This window comes from Podarcis muralis, chromosome 12, assembly GCF_964188315.1.
Source record: "Podarcis muralis chromosome 12, rPodMur119.hap1.1, whole genome shotgun sequence".
Taxonomy (NCBI): domain Eukaryota; kingdom Metazoa; phylum Chordata; class Lepidosauria; order Squamata; family Lacertidae; genus Podarcis; species Podarcis muralis.
Window position 1 is genome coordinate 6,113,284 of NC_135666.1, and position 19,825 is coordinate 6,133,108.

The 19,825-nt window shown below is 44.6% G+C and overlaps 2 protein-coding genes across 2 annotated transcripts in view; one reads left to right on the plus strand and one right to left on the minus strand.

Moving 5' to 3' along the window:
* Positions 1 to 210: 210 nt before the first annotated feature.
* TMIE (transmembrane inner ear) overlaps positions 211 to 19,825 on the minus strand; it is a 29,096-nt gene continuing 9,481 nt past the window's right edge. The window contains exons 2-4 of the mRNA XM_028751368.2: positions 12,335 to 12,452; positions 3,868 to 4,017; positions 211 to 2,649 (exon numbers count right to left, since the gene is read on the minus strand). Of these exons, the coding sequence (XP_028607201.2) occupies positions 2,543 to 2,649; positions 3,868 to 4,017; positions 12,335 to 12,452 (375 nt within the window). The 3' untranslated portion in view covers positions 211 to 2,542. The remainder of the gene's footprint in view (positions 2,650 to 3,867; positions 4,018 to 12,334; positions 12,453 to 19,825) is intronic.
* ALS2CL (ALS2 C-terminal like) overlaps positions 10,913 to 19,825 on the plus strand; it is an 88,732-nt gene continuing 79,819 nt past the window's right edge. Inside the window, exon 1 of the mRNA XM_077936674.1 lies at positions 10,913 to 11,286. Coding sequence (XP_077792800.1) covers positions 11,257 to 11,286 — 30 coding nt within the window. The 5' untranslated portion in view covers positions 10,913 to 11,256. The remainder of the gene's footprint in view (positions 11,287 to 19,825) is intronic.

Genomic DNA, 19,825 nt, shown 5'->3' on the forward strand with positions numbered 1-19,825 from the left:
GCTATAGCTTGTTTAGCTTATACGTAAATCCAGCACTGGGGACACGTATGATAAAGAACCCCAATTCCATAGGTCGACGGAGGTGTTTCATGGGGAAAAAAACCAGGAAGAAAACTTGAGGCAGGAAGGGATGGGTTTCAAAGAGGGCAGTGAGTCTCAAACTTTTTTTTCCTGGGCCATGCTTAAAAAATAAATAAATCTCACGCCACACCATTTATTTATTTTTATTGATAAGAGATACATTGGAAGACTCCTGGCAGTGCTTGATTTATATCATAGAACTCAAGTACTTTATAATATGATTGTAGGACATCCGAAAAGTATAAAGCAATGCAGCTACGTAAGAACACGTATTATTCCCAAAATATACCGTATTTTTTGCTCTATAAGACTCACTTTTTCCCTCCTAAAAAGTAAGGGGAAATGTGTGTGCTGCGTTCACTGCATAGCGATCCCTCTTGCTGTTCTGGCTTCTGGGATTCAGAATATTTTTTTTCTTGTTTTCCTCCTCCAAAAACTAGGTGCGTCTTGTGGTCTGGTGCGTCTTATAGAGCGAAAAATACGGTGATTACAGGCAATCCTCTTGGATTTGTACCTACAAACTCAATGAGAGGTGTGGCCATGCTCTAATGGTAGAATATCTGCAGCTAGCGAAAGCGACAGGAAGAGTAGGAGGCCAACCAAAACAAAAAGTCTATAAGGATGGGAGAATCTTTAAAGAATATTTAGAAAACTAAAAGGAATAAAAGGAAACATCTTGGCAGAATTAGACTGATCCCTGCATTGTATAAATACAAGTTTGTAGGGAGGTAAAAAGAAATTATATAAGAAATATGTAACTGTATAAAGTAATGGATAGACAAAGTACAGAGAGATTAATTGGAAGTCAGTTTTAAATTTCTTCTCTATAAATTTTATAATTGTGTTCAATACCAGGAGTGTATATGATGATAATTATATTAATCTTCTTATATCTTATAGTGTGGTGGTTTGTTTGATTTTTCTGTTATTTGTTTGTTTACTTGTATGTATGTCTGTTTTTCATAAATGCATTTATTTTAAATTAATAAAGATATATTTTTTTAAAAAGAGAGAGGGGTGAGCATGCTTTTGCTGGGTAATCTCATTTATTTAAGGTCTAACTCCTCATCTTCTCATCAGCTCAAAGAAGCCTTATTCTTTCTGCTCTTGATACTATACTATGCCAAACTGAAATGTTGAATTGTTTCTTTGATTGTCCTTGAATCTTCCCATCGCATTGAGAAAGCCACAGGAGGTCCTCTGGAGAAGTCCCTGTTCTGGACTGGTCTCATCTGCCAGAGTGTCAAAGTTACTGATGGACACTCCTTCCTCCGGCAAAGTGAACAAGGGGATAATGAGGCTTTGAGGTGGGCGCTGTGATAGGAATTTTGAGGTCTTAGATATATGGCAATGTTCATAACCGCAGGTACATAGATCAGCACAGGAAGACCGACCTGGAACCATTTTGATTCCTAAACTGAGCAAATGTTTTCTCTGCAAGGTCAAACTGGAAAAGCCTCCCCATTGTCTTTTCCTTCACAAATCCTGTCTTAAGGGTATGTCTATGTTTGAATAGGGTGTGAACCTGTGACCAGGCCCAGGAACTAAGTATTTATCATTACAAAAGACTGGCCAGGCTACCCAGGAAATCCAATCAAGTAACCTGCCAGACAGGAGATAAACAACTGTTTTAGACTGCCTTTTCTGTGATGTAGGTGTGATGTATCTGGGGGGTGGTCTTAGGTTACACCCCTTCTGTGATGTATGTATGATGTTTCTAGGTGTGGTCTTGATCAACAGGGTGGCAATTTCAATAGTCTTTATAAGGCATTTTTCTGGGTCCTCCTCCTTTCCTTCGTGTGAGGGGAGCACCCTGTTGCAACAGAAAAATAAAGATCAGGCTTACTAGCTGCTTTGCTTCTCAATATTTTCTGGTTGGCCTCTGTTATTCTCTCCTACCAATAGGGAACCTATGTAAGGAACCTATGGGCTCTTGGATACCCCATAAGGGAAAGGCAATTTTTGTTTACAACAGCGCTTAGCATAGAAAACAAGGGAAATGATCCAGAAGAGGCTAGGTACATCTTTTTCTTCTCTTTGGTGAGGTTCCTACTTCATGCAAGCCATTTGAATGGGAACGCTTTCCTTTCGCAAGGTGAATTTCCGGTTAAAAGCTAATGCTAGCATTCCAGATGGCTGGAGACCTTTTGTTGGAGCTGGGCAGGTTTTTTGTTTTAAAGCAAATTAAATTGACTGCAATCTGAAGGGAGCACCATTGAGTTCAATAGAGCTGAATAAATTGAGCGTTACACAGCCTGCTTCCGTGGCTGGAATGTCCTCTTTATGTAGCGAGTGAGAGAGAAAGCGGTAAGAGGAAAACGGCAGAATCAGAGAAGGAAGATCTGGAAGGAGGAGGTCGAAAGCGAAGGGAGGCGACAGAATCTCAAAAGTCTCTGCAGCAGAGTCCTTCTCCAAAGAAAAGACAACAAGCCAAAGGAAAGTCGTAGGCAGAGGGTGCCCCCTAGTGGATCGGCAGTGCTATTTCGTCTTCCTCTTTCACCACCGGCAGAGAATTTAGAGGAAGGGAGTCGACTTGCCCAGAGAGAGTTGGGAGGTTTTCAGTGGAGCCTGAAAGGGGCAGAGAATCAGAAAAGGATATAAGAGAGAATAAGAGAGGGATAGAGAACTGTGCAACAGCAAAGGGAAGGGAAATGAAGGAGAACCTTTGAGGATTAGCGGCATGCTTAGACTTGAAATATTATTATTATCATCATCACCATTATTTGTATACAGTGGTACCTCGGGTTACATATGCTTCAGGTTACATACACTTCAGGTTACAGACTCCGCTAACCCAGAAATAGTACCTCGGGTTAAGAACTTTGCTTCAGGATGAGAACAGAAATTGCACGGCGGCAGCGGGAGGCCCCGTTAGCTAAAGTGGTGCTTCAGGTTAAGAACAGTTTCAGGTTAAGAACTGACCTCTGGAACGAATTAAATACTTAACCTGAGGTACCACTGTACTGCTTTCCAGCCACAGATAGCGATACGGCTCACAATGCAAAAAAATAAGATAAAAACCACACAAAATGCATGACAAAAAGAAGGACAAAAACCAATAAGGGTAGGGAATGTAGCAGGTGAACACACACACAACACAACACACCCTGCGCACAACAGTGTTTGAATTATGAAAGGAAAGGCACGGAAGTGTCGCTGACAAGTCCCACCAAATCACACACATAAACGCCACCTCTACAAAGTGTAGGAATAACACATGTAGTGTAATGGTGAATTTTGGACCCAATGGAGAGGTAAAAGATTTGGATTAAAGATGGAGGAGGAAAGGGTTAACAATGGGATCCACAAAGGAGAGGAGATTCCTTGGAATCTTGTCTTTATGACCTATGTTCGATAGTAAAGGTAAAGGTACCCCTGCTCGTAGGGGCCAGTCGTGACTGGCTCTGGGGTTGCGTGCTCATCTCGCTTAAGAGGCCGGGAGCCAGCGCTGTCCGCAGACACTTCCGGGTCACGTGGCCAGCGTGACAAAGCTGCTCTGGCGAGCCAGCACCAGCGCAGCACACAGAAACGCCGTTTACCTTCCCGCTATAAAGCGGTACCTATTTATCTACTTGCAGTTAGGGGTGCTTTCGAACTGCTAGGTGGGCAGGAGCTGGGACCGAACGACGGGAGCTCACCCCATTGCGGGGATTCGAACCGCCGACCATACGATCGGCAAGTCCTAGGCGCTGAGGTTTTACCCACAGCGCCACCCGCGTCCCTTTGTTCGATAGATGACTATAAAATTTTAATCTGAAAAACCAAACAATAATAATAATAAACTACCTCCTGGGATCTCAGTGAGCTCATTGAGCGGAGGCACGGTATCCAGCTTGTCTGCGTAGGTCTTGGCAGCCTGGCGTTTGGCGTAGCGAGCCTCAATCTCCTTCTTGGTCCGAGGAATACGGCATTTGAAGATGCAGCACAGAGTGATGACTGCAGGCAGCGAGAAAGACAACATGGAGTTTAGCACGGGCTGCAAGGGGTTAAAACCACACAGCAGCGGATGGGGGGAGGAAGATTGTAGGTCATACTCAACAGATGACTATCCAACCTCTTCTTGGAGAGATCAAGAGAGAGTCTGGGCAAGGGATTCACCTGCCAAATTCGTCTCATCGAAAAGGTAAAGGCAAAGGACCCCTCGGGACGCGGGTGGCGCTGTGGTCTAAACCACTGAGCCTCTTGGGCTTGCCGATCGGAAGGTCGGCGGTTCGAATCCCCGCGAGGGAGTGAGCTCCCGTTGCTCAGTCCCAGCTCCTGCCAACCTAGCAGTTCGAAAGCACACCAGTGCAAGTAGATAAATAGGTACTACTCTGGCGGGAAGGCAAACGGCGTTTTCGTGTGCTGCTCTGGTTTCAGTGTTCTGTCGCGCCAAAATTGGCTTAGTCATGCTGGCCACATGACCCGGAAAAACGCCGGCTCCTTCGGCCAGTAAAGCAAGATGAGCGCCGCAACCTCAGAGTCGTTCATGACTGCACTTAACGGTCAGGGGTCCTTTAGTAAAGGTAAAGGGACCCCTGACCGTTAGGTCCAGTCGCGGACGACTCTGGGTTTGCGGTGCTCATCTCACTTTATTGGCTGAGGGAGCCGGCGTACAGCTTCCGGGTCATGTGGCTAGCATGACTAAGCCGCTTCTGGCGAACCAGAGCAGCACACGGAAACGCCGTTTACCTTCCCGCCGGAGTGGTACCTATTTATCTACTTGCACTTTGACATGCTTTCGAACTGCTAGGTTGGCAGGACAGGGGTCCTTTACCTTTACATTTAAAGGACCCCTGGAAAGTTAAGTCCAGTCAAAGGCGGCTCTGGGGTTGTGGCGCTCATCTCGCTTTCAGGCCGAGGGAGCCGGTGTTTGTCCGCAGACAACTTTCCGGGTCATGTGGCCAGCAGGACTAAACCGCTTCTGGCGCGACAGGACACCGTGACAGAAACCAGAGCCTACGGAAATGCCGTTTACCTTCCCGCTGCAGCGGTACCTACTTATCTACTTGCACTGGTATGCTTTTGAACTGCTAGGTTGGCAGGAGCTAGGATACGGGTGGCACTGTGGTCTAGACCACTGAACCGATCGGAATTTCAGCGGTTTGAATCCCCTTGACGGAGTGAGCTCCCGCTGCTCTGTCCCAGTTCCTGATTTTATCAACAAGGAGGGCTATGTCTATGGAAGACAGTTCCCAGACTGTTGCTTTAACCATTGCACAACACCACCAGTCTTCGGACCAAATGGGAGATGGGAGCTAGCAGGATCAGTGCTGGAGGCGACCCAGAGGGTAGGATCCATACCAGTGGATTCAAGTCATTGGAGGTTTTCCAACAGAGGTTGGCTGGCCGCCTGTCATTTATACTTTTCAAATTTATACATTTCACTAATTTTACAATCCTTTTAACATTTCCAAATTTTGACTTCCTTCCCCCTCTTTCTGTGGTTCCTCAAATTTGTTTTTTAATATCTTCTGCATCTCCAAATTCATTTAATTTGCTCATTTCATTACAGTATCTACTTTAAATACAAACTGCAGGTTATTACAATAATCATGCGGATGTTTTTATCTGTTTACAATTGATCTGTAAATATTCAATAAATCATTTCCATTCTTTTATTAAAAGTTTGTTATCTTGATTTCTTATTCTTCCGGCGAGTTTTGCCATTTCTACACGTTCCATAAGTTTTTGTATCTATTCTTCCTTTGCTGGGACTTCCTTTCCATTTTGGGGCGAGTAACATTCTTGCTGCTGTAGTAGCATACATAAATAAATTTCTACACAATTTAGGTAGTTCTGTCCCTATAATTCCCAAAAAGGATTTTTGAGCATCGCAGGGGATTGGACTAAATGGCCGCTGGGGGTCTCTTCTGATTCTACAGTTCTATGACTCTAAAATCAAGAGTGGGGAAGCCTCTTTCAGGTGGATTCAAAATTTCAGGCGCCAGAGGCAAACGGGAACAGAGCTATGGGTGCAAATTCTACCTTTGCAAAACGGTTTACATTCCGACCATGCAAAAGCCAGAGGTGTCTCGACAGGCTTATGCCCATTTTCCACCCAGGCAATCTAGAGGCATTTTAAGCAACCGGAATGTGTAACTCAGACCCCGTGAACTGTCCCACATTTCCCACCGATATTCTTTAGAGGAAGGCACTTAAAAAGCAGGCAAGGCATGTAAGATAAGCTCCTCCTCCTAAGGCAGTTTATATAAATACACCTTGAGGATTTTTTTTAAAGCCTCCTTGCAGGTAGAAATCTAGCACCTCAGGGAGAGGAGTCCAGGTTCCCCTGAAATGCTCATTCTGCAGAGACCTCTTCCCCAGCCCCTAGTGAACAGCATTCAAGCATATTTTTAAAAAACTAAATATATCAAACAGCTCCTGGCAGTAATATACGCTGCTGCCCTTTTATGACCGGATGAAGCTGAGCTTTCAACCCAGACGAAAATGAGGGCTCGTTGCAGTTCTCTCATCCCTCAGATAAGAGGCGTGAACCATCTCCAGAGAAATTAAAACCCTCCATTCTAGCTTTCTGTTAGTGGCCAGTGATTTATTTTTCCCTTCTGAAAATCCATTTCAAACCCTCCTTCGCTGACACAGATCTTTCAGTGTGTTGGAAGCAATCACTGCCTGCTTTAGTTCTCTGGCAAAGCTTGTTTAAGAGACTGTGTATGTTAAGGTTTCCCTTCACCGGATTGCACACCGTGATAACTGAGGGAAGAGATCCCCTGAGCACGTGCAGAGTGCCTTTGGCCGACGGCTGAGAAACCCCAAGCAGCTCTGCCCTATCTGGGATTAACATATCCAGGCAGGTTCAGGAGGATCTCAGTGTAATGAGATAATGAGATAATGAGTGTAATGGGGTAACGAGAAGCCTCAACTTGGGAGGTGAAAAAAAAGGAGGCAGGAGAGGATGAAAAATGAGGAACGCATCGGACAGGAAGGAAATGATGGAGCATTTGCTATCGTTCAGCAATGATGGAATTGGAAACCGTAAATTAGAGGAAGTTAAAAAAATAAATAAAAAGCCTTGCTGAGGAGACAAGATAGCAAAGCATTTAATCAGCCTTTAAGGAAGGCTGCGGTTGTCCTAACAAATGAAAATGTCATCCCATGGTTAATTATGTGGGTGATTTCTGCAAATCAGTTCCAATGCTATACAGTGGTTCCTTGGTTCTCAAACGCCTTGGTACTCAAACAGCTTGGAACCCGAACGCTGCAAACACGGAAGTAAGTGTTCCGGTTTGCGAACTTTTTTCCGAAGTTTGAGTGTTACACTGAGGTCTGTTTTTGCTATTTATTTTTCATTTTTGCGGCTCTTTTTTATTTTTGTGACTGTGTGCAACCCAGTTCAGCTACCGATGGATTGGTTGTGTGCCTGCAATACACTGTTTATTGCTTTCATTTCATGGATGCAATCATGGGTAGGCAAACTAAGGCCCAGGGGCCGGATCTGGCCCAATCACCTTCTAAATTCGGCCCATGGATGGTCTGGGAATCAGCGTGTTTTCACATGAGTAGAATGTGTGCTTTTATTTAAAATGCATCTCTGGGTTATTTGTGGGGCATAGGAATTTGTTCATTCTCCCCCTCTTCAAAATATAGACTGCCCCCCCCCCAAGGTCTGAGGGACAGTGGACCGGCCCCCTGCTGAAAAAGTTTGCTGACCCCTACGTTAGATAGTAAAATTCATGTTAAATTTCTGTTTTAGGGGTTGTTTTTAAAAGTCTGGAACAGATTAATCCCTTTGGCATTACTTTCTATGGGAAAGCGCACCTCGGTGTTGGAACGCTTTGGTTTCGGAACGGATTAAGTTTGAGAACCAAGGTACCACTGTACAGTGGTACCTTGGGTTACATATGCTTCAGGTTACATACGCTTCAGGTTACACACTCCACTAAGCCAGAAATAGTGCTTCAGGTTAAGAACTTTGCTTCAGGATAAGAACAGAAATCGGGCTCCGGCGGCGCGGCGGCAGCAGGAGGCCCCATTAGCTAAAGTGGTGCTTCAGGTTAAGAACAATTTCAGGTTAAGTACGGACCTCCGGAACGAATTAAGTACTTAACCCGAGGTACCACTGTGGTTTGAAAACCTCTCGGAAAGCTTGGGTGCTTAATCACCGTTCAGAGAAGGGGTTTTGTGTCCTGGATGGCTGTTGTGTTTCTTGCGAACGGTGGCAGCGGGAGGCCGCATTAGCTAAAGAGGTTCCTCAGGTTAAGAACAGTTTCAGGTTAAGAACGGACCTCTGGAACGATTTAAGTTCTTAACCCGAGGTACCACTATAATTCCCTTGCAATTGTCAGTCTGTCTCCCGTATGAAACGGAAAAGACTACCGTATTTTTCGCTCTATAAGATGCACCAGACCACAAGAGTTTTTGGAGGAGGAAGGCAAGAAAAAATATATATTCTGAATCTCAGAAGCCAGAACAGCAAGAGGGATCGCTGCGCAGTGAAAGCAGCAATCCCTCTTCCTGTTCTGGCTTCTGGGATAGCTGCGCAGCCTGCATTCGCTCCATAACACACACACACACATTTCCCCTTACTTTTTAGGAGGGAAAAAGTGAGACTTATAGAGCAAAAAATATGGTACATTGAAGCCCTCCCCCTTTCTAGCTGCTAGGCAAGAGGATGGTTTTAAAATAGAAAGATTAGATAGATAGATAGATAGATAGATAGATAGATAGATAGATAGATAGAGATAGAGATAGATAGATTAGATAGATGATAGATAGATAGATAGATAGATAGATAGATAGATAGATAGATAGATAGATAGAGATAGATGATAGATAAATAGATAGATGATAGATAGATAGATGATAGATATAGATAGACAGATATAGATAGATGATAGATAGATAGATAGATAGATAGATAGATAGATAGATAGATAGACGGACAGACAGACAGACAAACAAACATATAGAAGCTTGAAACATCTGGTCACTTTCACCATCCAAAACAGTGATGCTTATTTAACAGTGCCAATCCTCTCCACACCAAACACAGGCTCTGTTCCTTCCTACTTCAGATGCCAGCGGTGAAATTAGAGCCCTAATGCTGGAACGGTGCATCCCAGCGGGGATTTAATGGCCCAAGCAATTGAATGTTTGCCATTTTTAAGTGCCCGTGGCAGCGCACATTTCTCTCCCCAGGAATCGAATCCCCTGCTCCTGTACAAATGTAAAAACCCATCAGGCTAAACATGCAGGGAGTGGTAAAACAAGGAAAATACTCAAAGGTAATAATAATAATACGCTTCATTGGAGGTTTTTAAGCAGAGGTTGGATGGCATCAATTTCTTTAGCTGTAATAATAATAATAATAATAATAATAATAATAATAATAATAATAATTTATTTATACCCCTCCCATCTGGCTGGGCTTCCCCAGCCACCCTGGGCGGCTTCCAACAAAATATTAAAATGCAGTAATACATCAAACATTAAAAGCTTCCCTAAACAGGGCTGCCTTGCATTCTTCTTCTTCTTTGGCGACCCCTCGTAGCTGAGTAAGATTGTCTTCCATAAACACAGTTTTAACAGTGAGTCCGTAAGTGACTGTGGAGGCCAGTTCTGGATCCACACGTCCTTCCACACTGAGGACATTGGTTTCCAGGCAGGAGTTGATCACGGTGAGGGTTTGCCAAGCGTGCCTTCCTCCTAGCATGATTCTCCCTTGCGTCCTGAGTTCGAGTGTCTTCAAAGCCTGTGAAACCTTTGGTGAAGGCTGTTCTCCAACTGGAGCGCTCGCAGGCCAGTGTTTCCCAGTTGTCAGTGTTTATAGTACATTTTTTAAAGATTTGCCTTGAGACAGTCTTTAAACCTCTTTTGTTGACCACCAGCATTACGCTTTTCACTTTTAAGTTTGGAATAGAGTAGTTGTGTTGGAAGACGATCATCAGGCATCCGCACAACTTGACCAGTCCAAGGAAGTTGATGTTGAAGAATCATTGCTTCAACACTGGCAATCTTCACTTCTTCCAGTACACTGGCTTTAGTTCGCCTGTCTTCCCAAGTGATGTGTAAAATTTTCCAGAGACACCGTTGATGGAATCTTTCGAAGAAGTTGGAGGTGGCGTTTATAAATGGTCCATGTTTCACAAGCATACAGTAAGGTTGGTGGTACCATAGCTTTGCAAACAAGCATTTTGGTTTCCCTGCGAATGTCCCGGTCCTCAAACACTCTGCACTTCGATCGGGAGAAAGCCGCACTCACAGAGCTCAGGCAATGCTGGATTTTAGCATCAATGTCGGCCTTTGTGGACGATGGGGTTGGACTAGATGATTTGGGGGGTCCCCTTCTGACTCTACAATTCTATGATTCTACAGGCTAAAGCAGGCCCACCCTGACTCTAAAATGATCCAGATCCTATTAACTCCTTCTTTTCATCACAGGCTACAGAGATCGGGAAGTTCCCTCGGGTATCAAATTCTCTCTTTTGTGAAATCTATCAGAAAACAGCATGAATCACTCTTAAACAATGTTTGACCTGCTCTTCCTATCTGAGCAAAGGTCTTAGGACAACCCCTGCATACCAACCCAGATATGTAGACTATTTGCATGTGTTTCAAGCTGCTCTTAGCTTATCACTGATTTAAATGACCATTCGCATGCTTAAAAAAGCTGTTTTCCACTCTTTTTACGCATGGTTTTATTGCTTTAAGCTTAGGCACAGACTACCTGAAGGACAGTGCAAAAGGAACAAGGCCCTGAGGTCTTCAGAGACCCTCAGATGAATGCTTGGTGGTGAACACAGGAGAGGGTCTTCTCCCTGGCTGGGCTTTCTGTGAATCTACACCTCTACTGCTGCCTCCAGAGGTCTTTGATCTCCTCCACCAGAATTAGGGCTTGGTCATCCCATGAATGGTCAAAGAACAGCCCCTTTCTCGGATCCTGCCTTCAGGAAAACTTCAAAGCATTTCAGGGAGGAAGATAAGAGGACAATCCTGTCGCCATGAAATTTCTCAACTTATCTCTCTGCTCTCAACTGAAACCAGCACCTCCCAGGCCAGACAGGCCTGTCTCAAGAATTTCTTAGCCCTCCAGATCTGATGCTGGGCAAATCCTGGTTATGCATTCTGGAGGAAGGAACTCTGCGTTCAGCCAAAGAGCCACCTTTTTTCTCCCACAAAGTCCTGCCATTTATTTACCTTTCTTCCCGGGGACGGTGAGCTTCGAGCCCTAAGAAGATGGGGTCCCCTCCTCTGCGCGGACAAGTGGTAAGTTGTGGGGCTCAATACTGTTGGTGCAAATTTTGCATACATTCATGGGCGGGGAATCTGTGGACTTTCAGACATCCTTGGACTCCAGTTCCCATGAGCCCCTGCCAGCATGGCTAAAGCCCAGGGTTGATGGGAACTGGGAGTCCAGTTTGATCTGGAGGACCATAAATTCCCCATCCTTGTTCTATTATCTTGGAAGGTGTTTAGTAGGGCCAGGTCTGGGGTGACTTCTAATACTTGCTTAGTTATTTTGCATATTTCTCGTATGATTGTTGTCCAGAATAGTTGGACTTGGGGCCATTGCCACCACATGTGGAGGTATGTACCTGTGGAGGTGCACCCTCTCCAGCATTTTGGTGAGGTTCCTGGGCATATTAGCGCTAGTTTCCTTGGTGTTAGGTACCACCTGTAAGTGAGTTTCAGAGTGAGTTCTTTCCTTTCTGTTGATATGGATATTCAAATAAGGGATTGAAAGTGATGTTCAGTGATTGGATAGTTATAGAAAGTGGCTACTGTTGCGTTGTAGTGGAGCTCTATGTAAGCAGGCTGGCTGAACCCTTCAGTTCAATTCTGTTCTGGCCTGTGAATAAACAAGAGCTGTTTGAAGAATCGCTGTGTCGTCTGATATGTTCACCCACAGCTTAGCACTTTTTGTTTTTGTGACTGTGTGGAACCCAGTTCAGCTACTGATGGATTGATTGTGAGACTGCAGTAAAATTCATGTCAAATTGCTGTTTCAGGGCATAACTGTCAACGTTTCCCTTTTTTAAAGGGAAATTCCCTTATTCCGAATAGGATTCCTCTCAAGAAAAGGGAAACGTTGACAGCTATGTTTCAGGGGTTGCTTTCAAAAGTCTGCAACAGATTAATCCATTTTGCATCACTTTCTATGGAAAAGCACGTCTCGGTTTTGGAACGCTTTGGTTTTGGAACGTACTTCTGGAACGCATTAAGTTTGAGAACAAGGTGCCACTGTATATCTGAGTTTCTAATGCTGGAATGAGGCTCTCGGGGTTAGGATGGAAGGCAGAGAGGTGAGACTTACTGACGCTCATGACAAATAGGGCAAAGATCCCAACCACTTGCCAGAGGCGCAAGCCCCAGATCACCACAGTCTCCGATGTGATGGGGTCCGGTTTCTTTTTCGGGGGTTCGGTGGTGGCCTAAAAAAAGAACAGGAAGTGTTAGAGCATACGGGCGGAAGGGTCAAGGGATTGTACCCAGCTAAGCCCTACTCAGAGTAGACCCATTGGAATTAATATATCATTAACTTAAACAGCTTTTGTCGATACCTTTAATGGCCCAAGTGGCCTGTGAATGAGATCTGCGACCTGCGTGTGTAGGGAAGTATATAAATTTAATCAACAAAAAATATATAAATATAAAGATATACTGCCCTACACTTGCAGGTCGCAGGTCTCATACATAGGCCGCTGTGGCCATTAAAGGTATAGACCAAAGCTGTTTACAGCAATATAAGCATAATACAAACCATATAGAAAAGTTAAAAATTGTTCTCAACTAACCACTGTGGAAGGATGTAATCATAACTTCCTGCCTGGGCCTGGTGGACCAAACTCCTGTCATCTGAGCATGTGCAGTTACTATCCTCGGCGTACACACCTCAGCTTAATCGCAACTTATTTTTTAAGACTGGGTGAAAGCTGGTTGATGAAACTGCTGTGTTTCTCAAGGAACTGCAGGATACTTGTGGCTTGTGGCTAATGTTTGTGTGATCAAACATCAGAGGCGTTGCTGGAGCTAATTGCTAATGCGTAATGTTATAATAATACCTTTTATTATCTGAAGAGGTGTCCATGCACACGAAAGCTCATACCAGTAACAAACTTAGTTGGTCTCTAAGGTGCTACTGGAAGGAATTTTTTTATTTTGTTTCGACTATGGCAGACCAACACGGCTACCTACCTGTAACTAATACCTTTATTGCCAATGTACAACCTGTGTACAATGAAATTAACCAAGTCTCCCCCCACATAAAAACACTCAATCTCATTGCACTCTGTGTGCTTGTCGCGCGACACAGCAACCCCGAAAGTCAGTTGCACTATATTATTTTCTGTTCTAACAGCCCACGGATAGAAACTGTTTTGTAGCCCATAGGTACGACTGATTATACTTCTATATCTCCTGCCTGAGGGTAGAAGATTAAAGAGGAGCTGGCGGGGGTGTGAATCGTCCCTGAGAATTTTTCTTGCTCTCCTAAGGCAAAGATCCATTGCGATGTCATCTAGCGGGCTCAGGGGACAGCCCATGATACCATGCGCTGTGCTCACCACCCTCTGTAAAGACTTTCTGTCCGTGGCTGTCAAGCCAACATACCACACTGTGATACAATATGAGAGGACACTTTCTATTGTGGACCGGTAGAAAGAGGTGATCGATTGTTCTTTAACATTGTTCTTTCTCAAGACCTTGAGGGAATGGAGTCTCTGTTGGGCTGAAGCTCAACATCAAAAAAAGAAGATCATGGCCACTGGTCCCATCACCTCCTGGCAAATAGAAGGGGAAGAAATGGAGGCAGTGAGAGATTTTACTTTCTTGGGCTCCATGATCACTGCAGATGGTGACAGCAGTCACGAAATTAAAAGACGCCTGCTCCTTGGGAGAAAGGCGATGGCAAACCTAGACAGCATCTTAAAAAGCAGAGACATCACCTTACCAACAAAGGTCCGTATAGTTAAAGCTATGGTTTTCCCAGTAGTGATGTATGGAAGTGAGAGCTGGACCATAAAGAAGGCTGATTGCCGAAGAATGGATGTTTTTGAATTACAGTCCTGGAAGAGACTCTTGAGAGTCCCATGGACTGCAAGAAGATCAAACCTCTCCATTCTGAAGGAAATCAGCCCTGAGTGCTCACTGGAAGGACAGATCCTGAAGCTGAGGCTCCAAGACTTTGGCCACCTCATGAGAAGAGAAGACTCCCTGGAAAAGACCCTGATGTTGGGAAAGATGAAGGGCACAAGGAGAAGGGGACGACAGAGGACGAGATGGTTGGACAGTGTTCTCGAAGCTACCAGCATGAGTTTGTCCAAACTGCGGGAGGCAGTGGAAGACAGTAGTGCCTGGCATGCTCTGGTCCAGGGGGTCACGAAGTTCGGACACGACTAAACGACTAAACAACAACAACCACCTGAGTTATATTGTTTTTCCAAGTGAGATCTTCACTAAGGTAAACTCCCAGGAATTTAAAGGAAGAGAGTCTCTTCACACAACCCCCCCCCCCCCGCCGCTATACAACGGGGCTAGTTCCCCTCTCTTCCTCCAAAAGCCCAACACCATCTCCTTTGTCTTGCTAATATTTAGGTGCAAGTTATTTTCTAAGCACCATGTAGATACTTTTTGAACCTCTCCGCTGTACGCTGATTCATCTCCTCCTGTAATTAGACCCATTATGGTAGTATCATCTGCAAACTTAATAGTTATATACTTAGGTGGGTTTAGTAAGGCTCGTACACAGATTTCAGACTGCAAAGCTCTAACTGGCAAAAGGAATTCAGAGATGAAATAAAATGGGGGGATGTTCCTACATTCACACAGCCTTACATCTTGTGGCTGTGAGTTCCACAGTTTCACTATGCGCTTTGGGAACTAAAACTTTCTTTTCTCTGCCCTGAATCTTTCAACCTGCAGCTTCATTGCATAGTAGTATAGTGTTATACTACCACTGTATCGGCTGCCCTATCGGATAGCGTTCTCTCTCCAGCTCACAAGAATAAAATGCAATCAGCAGCAACATAAAAACTTCTTCGGCTGCAGGAAAAGAGATCAAACCAGTTTAGCGCACAAATAAACCATAAATTGCATGTCGGATATTAAGAGGCCAGATTTGCAGTGTCCTTAAATGCCAGTGCGATGTAGCGGTTTGACGGTCAGAATAGGACCTGGGAGACGCGGGTTCAAATCTCCACTTGGCCGTGAAGATCGTCTACCTAGCAGGGCTGTTGGGAGGATAAAACAAGGATCGGGAGGAGAATTATGGACACCACTTTGAGTTTGTGGGAGGGAAGGTGATGAAGTGTGTGGCCATCTTATGGCTTTCTGGCGCCGAGTGAAGACAATATTATAAATGTTCCACCAATTCTGGCTTCTGAAAATGCCTCTGTTTACATAGTTCCTTTCATCTCTCAACCTGAAGACTCAGCTATACAGCTGCAAATACCACGTTTTAAGCACATTGAATAAGTGATTTTTATTACCACGGTCACAGACCAGTTCCGTCTCACTTACAATATCAGGAAAATCATAAAACACAACAGGAATACATTGAATTGCAATTGGGTATAACAGAGACAATACAGATATAGCAGTTCATGTATGTGTGTGTGTGTGTGTGTGTGTGTGTGTGTGTGTGTATATATATATATATATATATATATATATATATATATATGAAATATACTCAGAGTCGCAAAGTGATTTCATGCTCTTTAGTCAGCTCATAGTGGTGAGGAGGAATGAATGAAAGTCCCCTCAAAGTACTGTATCTGCTTTATATACATTATTTACACAATGGGCTGCACATGATTGGCTAATTCCGGAATTCTACTGTAAGCCAATCAGGTTGTGGATTCACTTCTATCTGGAGCATGATTGGGTAGTTCCTGCCAACCAATCAGACTGCTGCATTGTTCTAGGACCAATCAGACTGCTGCATTCTGAATCCTATTATTCTAGGACCAATCAGACTGCTGCCTTTTGGATCCTATTGTTCTAGGACCAATCAGACTGCTGCAGTTTGGATCCTATTCAACTCAGTACATAACTATATATATGTGATCTTGATCACTAAAATATAACCTAAAACTGTCATTTAAAACCTTGATCATTTTGGTAGTACAGCTTGTTCCCTAAGTTTTATACAAATGTGACACTAGATGGCGATGGTGAGCTGATGGCAAATTCAATATATTTTTCAACACCCGAGTCTCTGGTTTCTGTCACTGCGACGGTTGAATAGTCTTGTTCCCCTGCACCTTTTTATCGCGGTTGTTTTCACCTGAAAGTTTCAGTTGCAATCTTTTTTTAAATGCATTTTAATTATGAGGTTTTTTGGTGTGTGCTTTTTTAGGAAACGAGGTTCTGTATTTTGACAATGCTGTGCAATTCTTTTTTAAAATTTTGTAAGCGGCTTACAAAATGGAGGCAGTGAGAGATTTTACTTTCTTGGGCTCCATGATCACTGCAGATGGTGACAGCAGCCACGAAATTAAAAGACGCCTGCTTCTTGGGAGAAAAGCAATGACAAACCTAGACAGCATCTTAAAAAGCAGAGACATCACCTTGCAGACAAAGGTCCGTATAGTTAAAGCTATGGTTTTCCCAGTAGTGATGTATGGAAGTGAGAGCTGGACCATAAAGAAGGCTGATCACCGAAGAAGTGATGCTTTTGAATTCTGGTGCTGGACGAGACTCTTGAGAGTCCCATGGACTGCAAGAAGATCCAACCTCTCCATTCTGAAGGAAATCAGCCCTGAGTGCTCACTGGAAGGACAGATCCTGAAGCTGAGGCTCCAAGACTTTGGCCACCTCATGAGAAGAGAAGACTCCCTGGAAAAGACCCTGATGTTGGGAAAGATGGAGGGCACAAGGAGAAGGGGACGACAGAGGATGAGATGGTTGGACAGTCTTCTGAAGCTACCAGCGTGAGTTTGACCAAACTGCGGGAGGCAGTGGAAGAGAGGAGTGCCTGGCGTGCTCTGGTCCAGGGGGTCACGAAGAGTCGGACACGAATAAACGACTAAACAACAACAACAACAACAACAAAGCCGCCTACGAGTTAATCTGGGCACTCAGTGGTTACAAATTAAATAGCAGCAACTCACCCACCTGGAAGTAAGCATGACTGTAGAGGAAGCTGCTAGGAAAAGCCGAGCAGAGGAGCAGAAAAAAGAGAGAGAAGCAAATAAGTTGGCAATCTCTAGGAAGATTAGAGAGCCCCGTAATTAATGTTTGAAAAAGCAAACTTCAAAGGCAACAAACCCTTTGAAGGAAGCTTGCGCTGTCCTTAGATCTTTGCACAAGTGAGGATTCAAAACGGAATCAAGCTCAGAGCAAGCTAATAAAAATATTTTTTTCAGCCGTATCTTGCTGGAATACGCGATTGCATTTGCAAATAACGTTGCTGGCAACAGTCTGCGGTGCCAATTAAACTGTGTTGCAGCGCCGCTTGCTGTTCAGAATGCGTACTGCAACTGAGGAAACGCAAAGTGGGAGGGGCAGGTTATCGGAATTTAAGATGCATTTTCGCTTTTGTTTTTAAACAGTTACTTTCTAACTGACTGGTGCAATTGTAAATACAAAGACAAATTAAAAAGCAAAACGGTATTCCTAAAAACAACCCCCACCCCCCAAAAAAGAAATCCCTCCTCAATGCATTTTAATTCCCATTCCCACTGGCAGGCAAATTGCAATCGCTTGGTGCAGTCCTCGAAGGGATCAAAAGGAACGTGAGGGTTTTGCAAAACATCTATTGCATTGCTTTATTCCCTCCCTCCCCTTTCTTATCTGAATATGAAATGACAAGATAGAGGAGAAAGTCCATTAAAAGCTCATTAAAACATTTTTAAAAAAAGAAAGAAAGAAAGAAAGAAAGATGAAGCATCAAGCCAGGGGCGAAATAAGGCTTTACAGTTGTACCTTGGTTCTCAAACGCCTTGGTACTCAAACAACTTGGAACCCAAATGCTGCAAACCTTTCCGGTTTGCAAACCTTTCTCGTGCTCCGCTTTGAGTGTTACGCTTCTGAATTGAGTGTTGCGCTTTGAGTGTTAAGCTGAGGTCTGTCTGTTTTTGCTATTTATTTTGCTTTTTCAGTTAATTTGTTTTTGTGTCTGTGTGGAACCCAGTTCGGCTACTGATTGATTGATTGATTGATTGATTGTGTGACTGCAGTACATTGTTTATTGCTTTCATTTTATGGATCAGTGGTCCTGTTAGAAATAAAATGCATGTTTGCAGTTTGAAAACCAAGGTACCACTGTAATTCTCTTTTGGTGCCATCTGGATTGGTGGCCATTCATGTTCCAGAATGGATTAAGTTTGAGAACCAAGGTAGCACTGTATTTCACCCGGGTCAAAGACCCAGTTTGGCACCTCCCTCTGTGCATTTGCGTACACACAAATTGGGAGCCGGTTTGTGTAATGTCACCAAATAGCCGAAACGTGACCAGCTCCCTCTGCTTTTCCAGTCCTCTGCTGGGATCAGGGGAGCCCGTTTTAACCCTTTCTTGGCAAACCCATGAGGGCTAGGAACTTGCTTACTTTGTTTCTTTTAATAATATAAATATAATAGTAATCATTTATTATTTATACCCTGCCCATCTGGCTGGGTTTTAAAAGGTAAAGGGACCCCTGACCATTAGGTCCAGTCGTGGCCAACTCTGGGCTTGCGGCGCTCACCTCGCTTTATTGGCCGAGGGAGCCGATGTACAGCTTCCGGGTCATGTGGCCAGCATGACTAAGCCACTTCTGGCGAACCAGAACAGCACATGGAAACGCCGTTTACCTTCCTGCTGGAGCAGTACCTATCTATCTACTTGCACTTTGACGTGCTTTCGAACTGCTAGGTTGGCAGGAGCTGGGACCGAGCAATGGGAGCTCACCCCGTCGCGGGGATTCGAACCGCCGACCTTCTGAACGGTAAGCCCTAGGCTCTGTGGTTTAACCCACAGTGCCACCCGTGGACTGCTAAAAACATCAAACATTAAAACAGGGCTGCTTTCAGGTCTCTTCTAAAAGTCAGATAGTTGTTTGTTTCCTTGACATCTGACGGGAGGGCGTTCCACAAGGCAGGCACCACCACCGAGAAGGCCCTCTGCCTGGTTCCCTGTAACTTCCCTTCTTGCAGGGAGGGAACGCCAGAAGGCCCTCAGAGCTGGACCTCAGTGTCCGGGCAGAACGATGGGGGTGGAGACGCTCCTTCAGGTATATAGGGCTGAGGCCGTTTAGGGCTTGAAAGGTCAGCACCAACACTTTGAATTTTGCCGTTGCACCAGAGGGCAGAAGAAAAGCTGCAGTTCTGCCAGGCAGACTTGCTTTCTAGGGAATTCTAATGCCTGCTATTTGATCCCCTGTTCAGTTGGTGCCAGCTAATTCTTAGGGAAGAGGGTTAGCAAGGTTCAGGTTACAGCTAAGGCATCTTTGGGCAGCAGAAGCCCATCTTTCAAACATGCCCAGCCTCTCGCTGCATCCACCCAAACCAAACTCCCTTGACAATGCATTGTGGGAGGCTTGCATTTCTATCTCCCCCTCAGAAGGCAGTGTGTCTGCTGTTAAAAGACAGAATCCGTGTGAGCAGCCACTGTGCGGGGGGGGGGGGGCGCGCTGAAACACAGCCTTGCCAATCACATCCTTGTAGGGCTGTTATCCCTTCAGGTTCACCTGGTGTCCTCCCAGTGGCAGGTGACTCTTCAGGTGGGCAAGAACGCAGGAATCGCATCTCAATAAACCCCAAGAGATGGGACACCCAGTCGTAAAAAGATGTACCGTATTTTTTGCTCTATAAGACTCACTTTTTC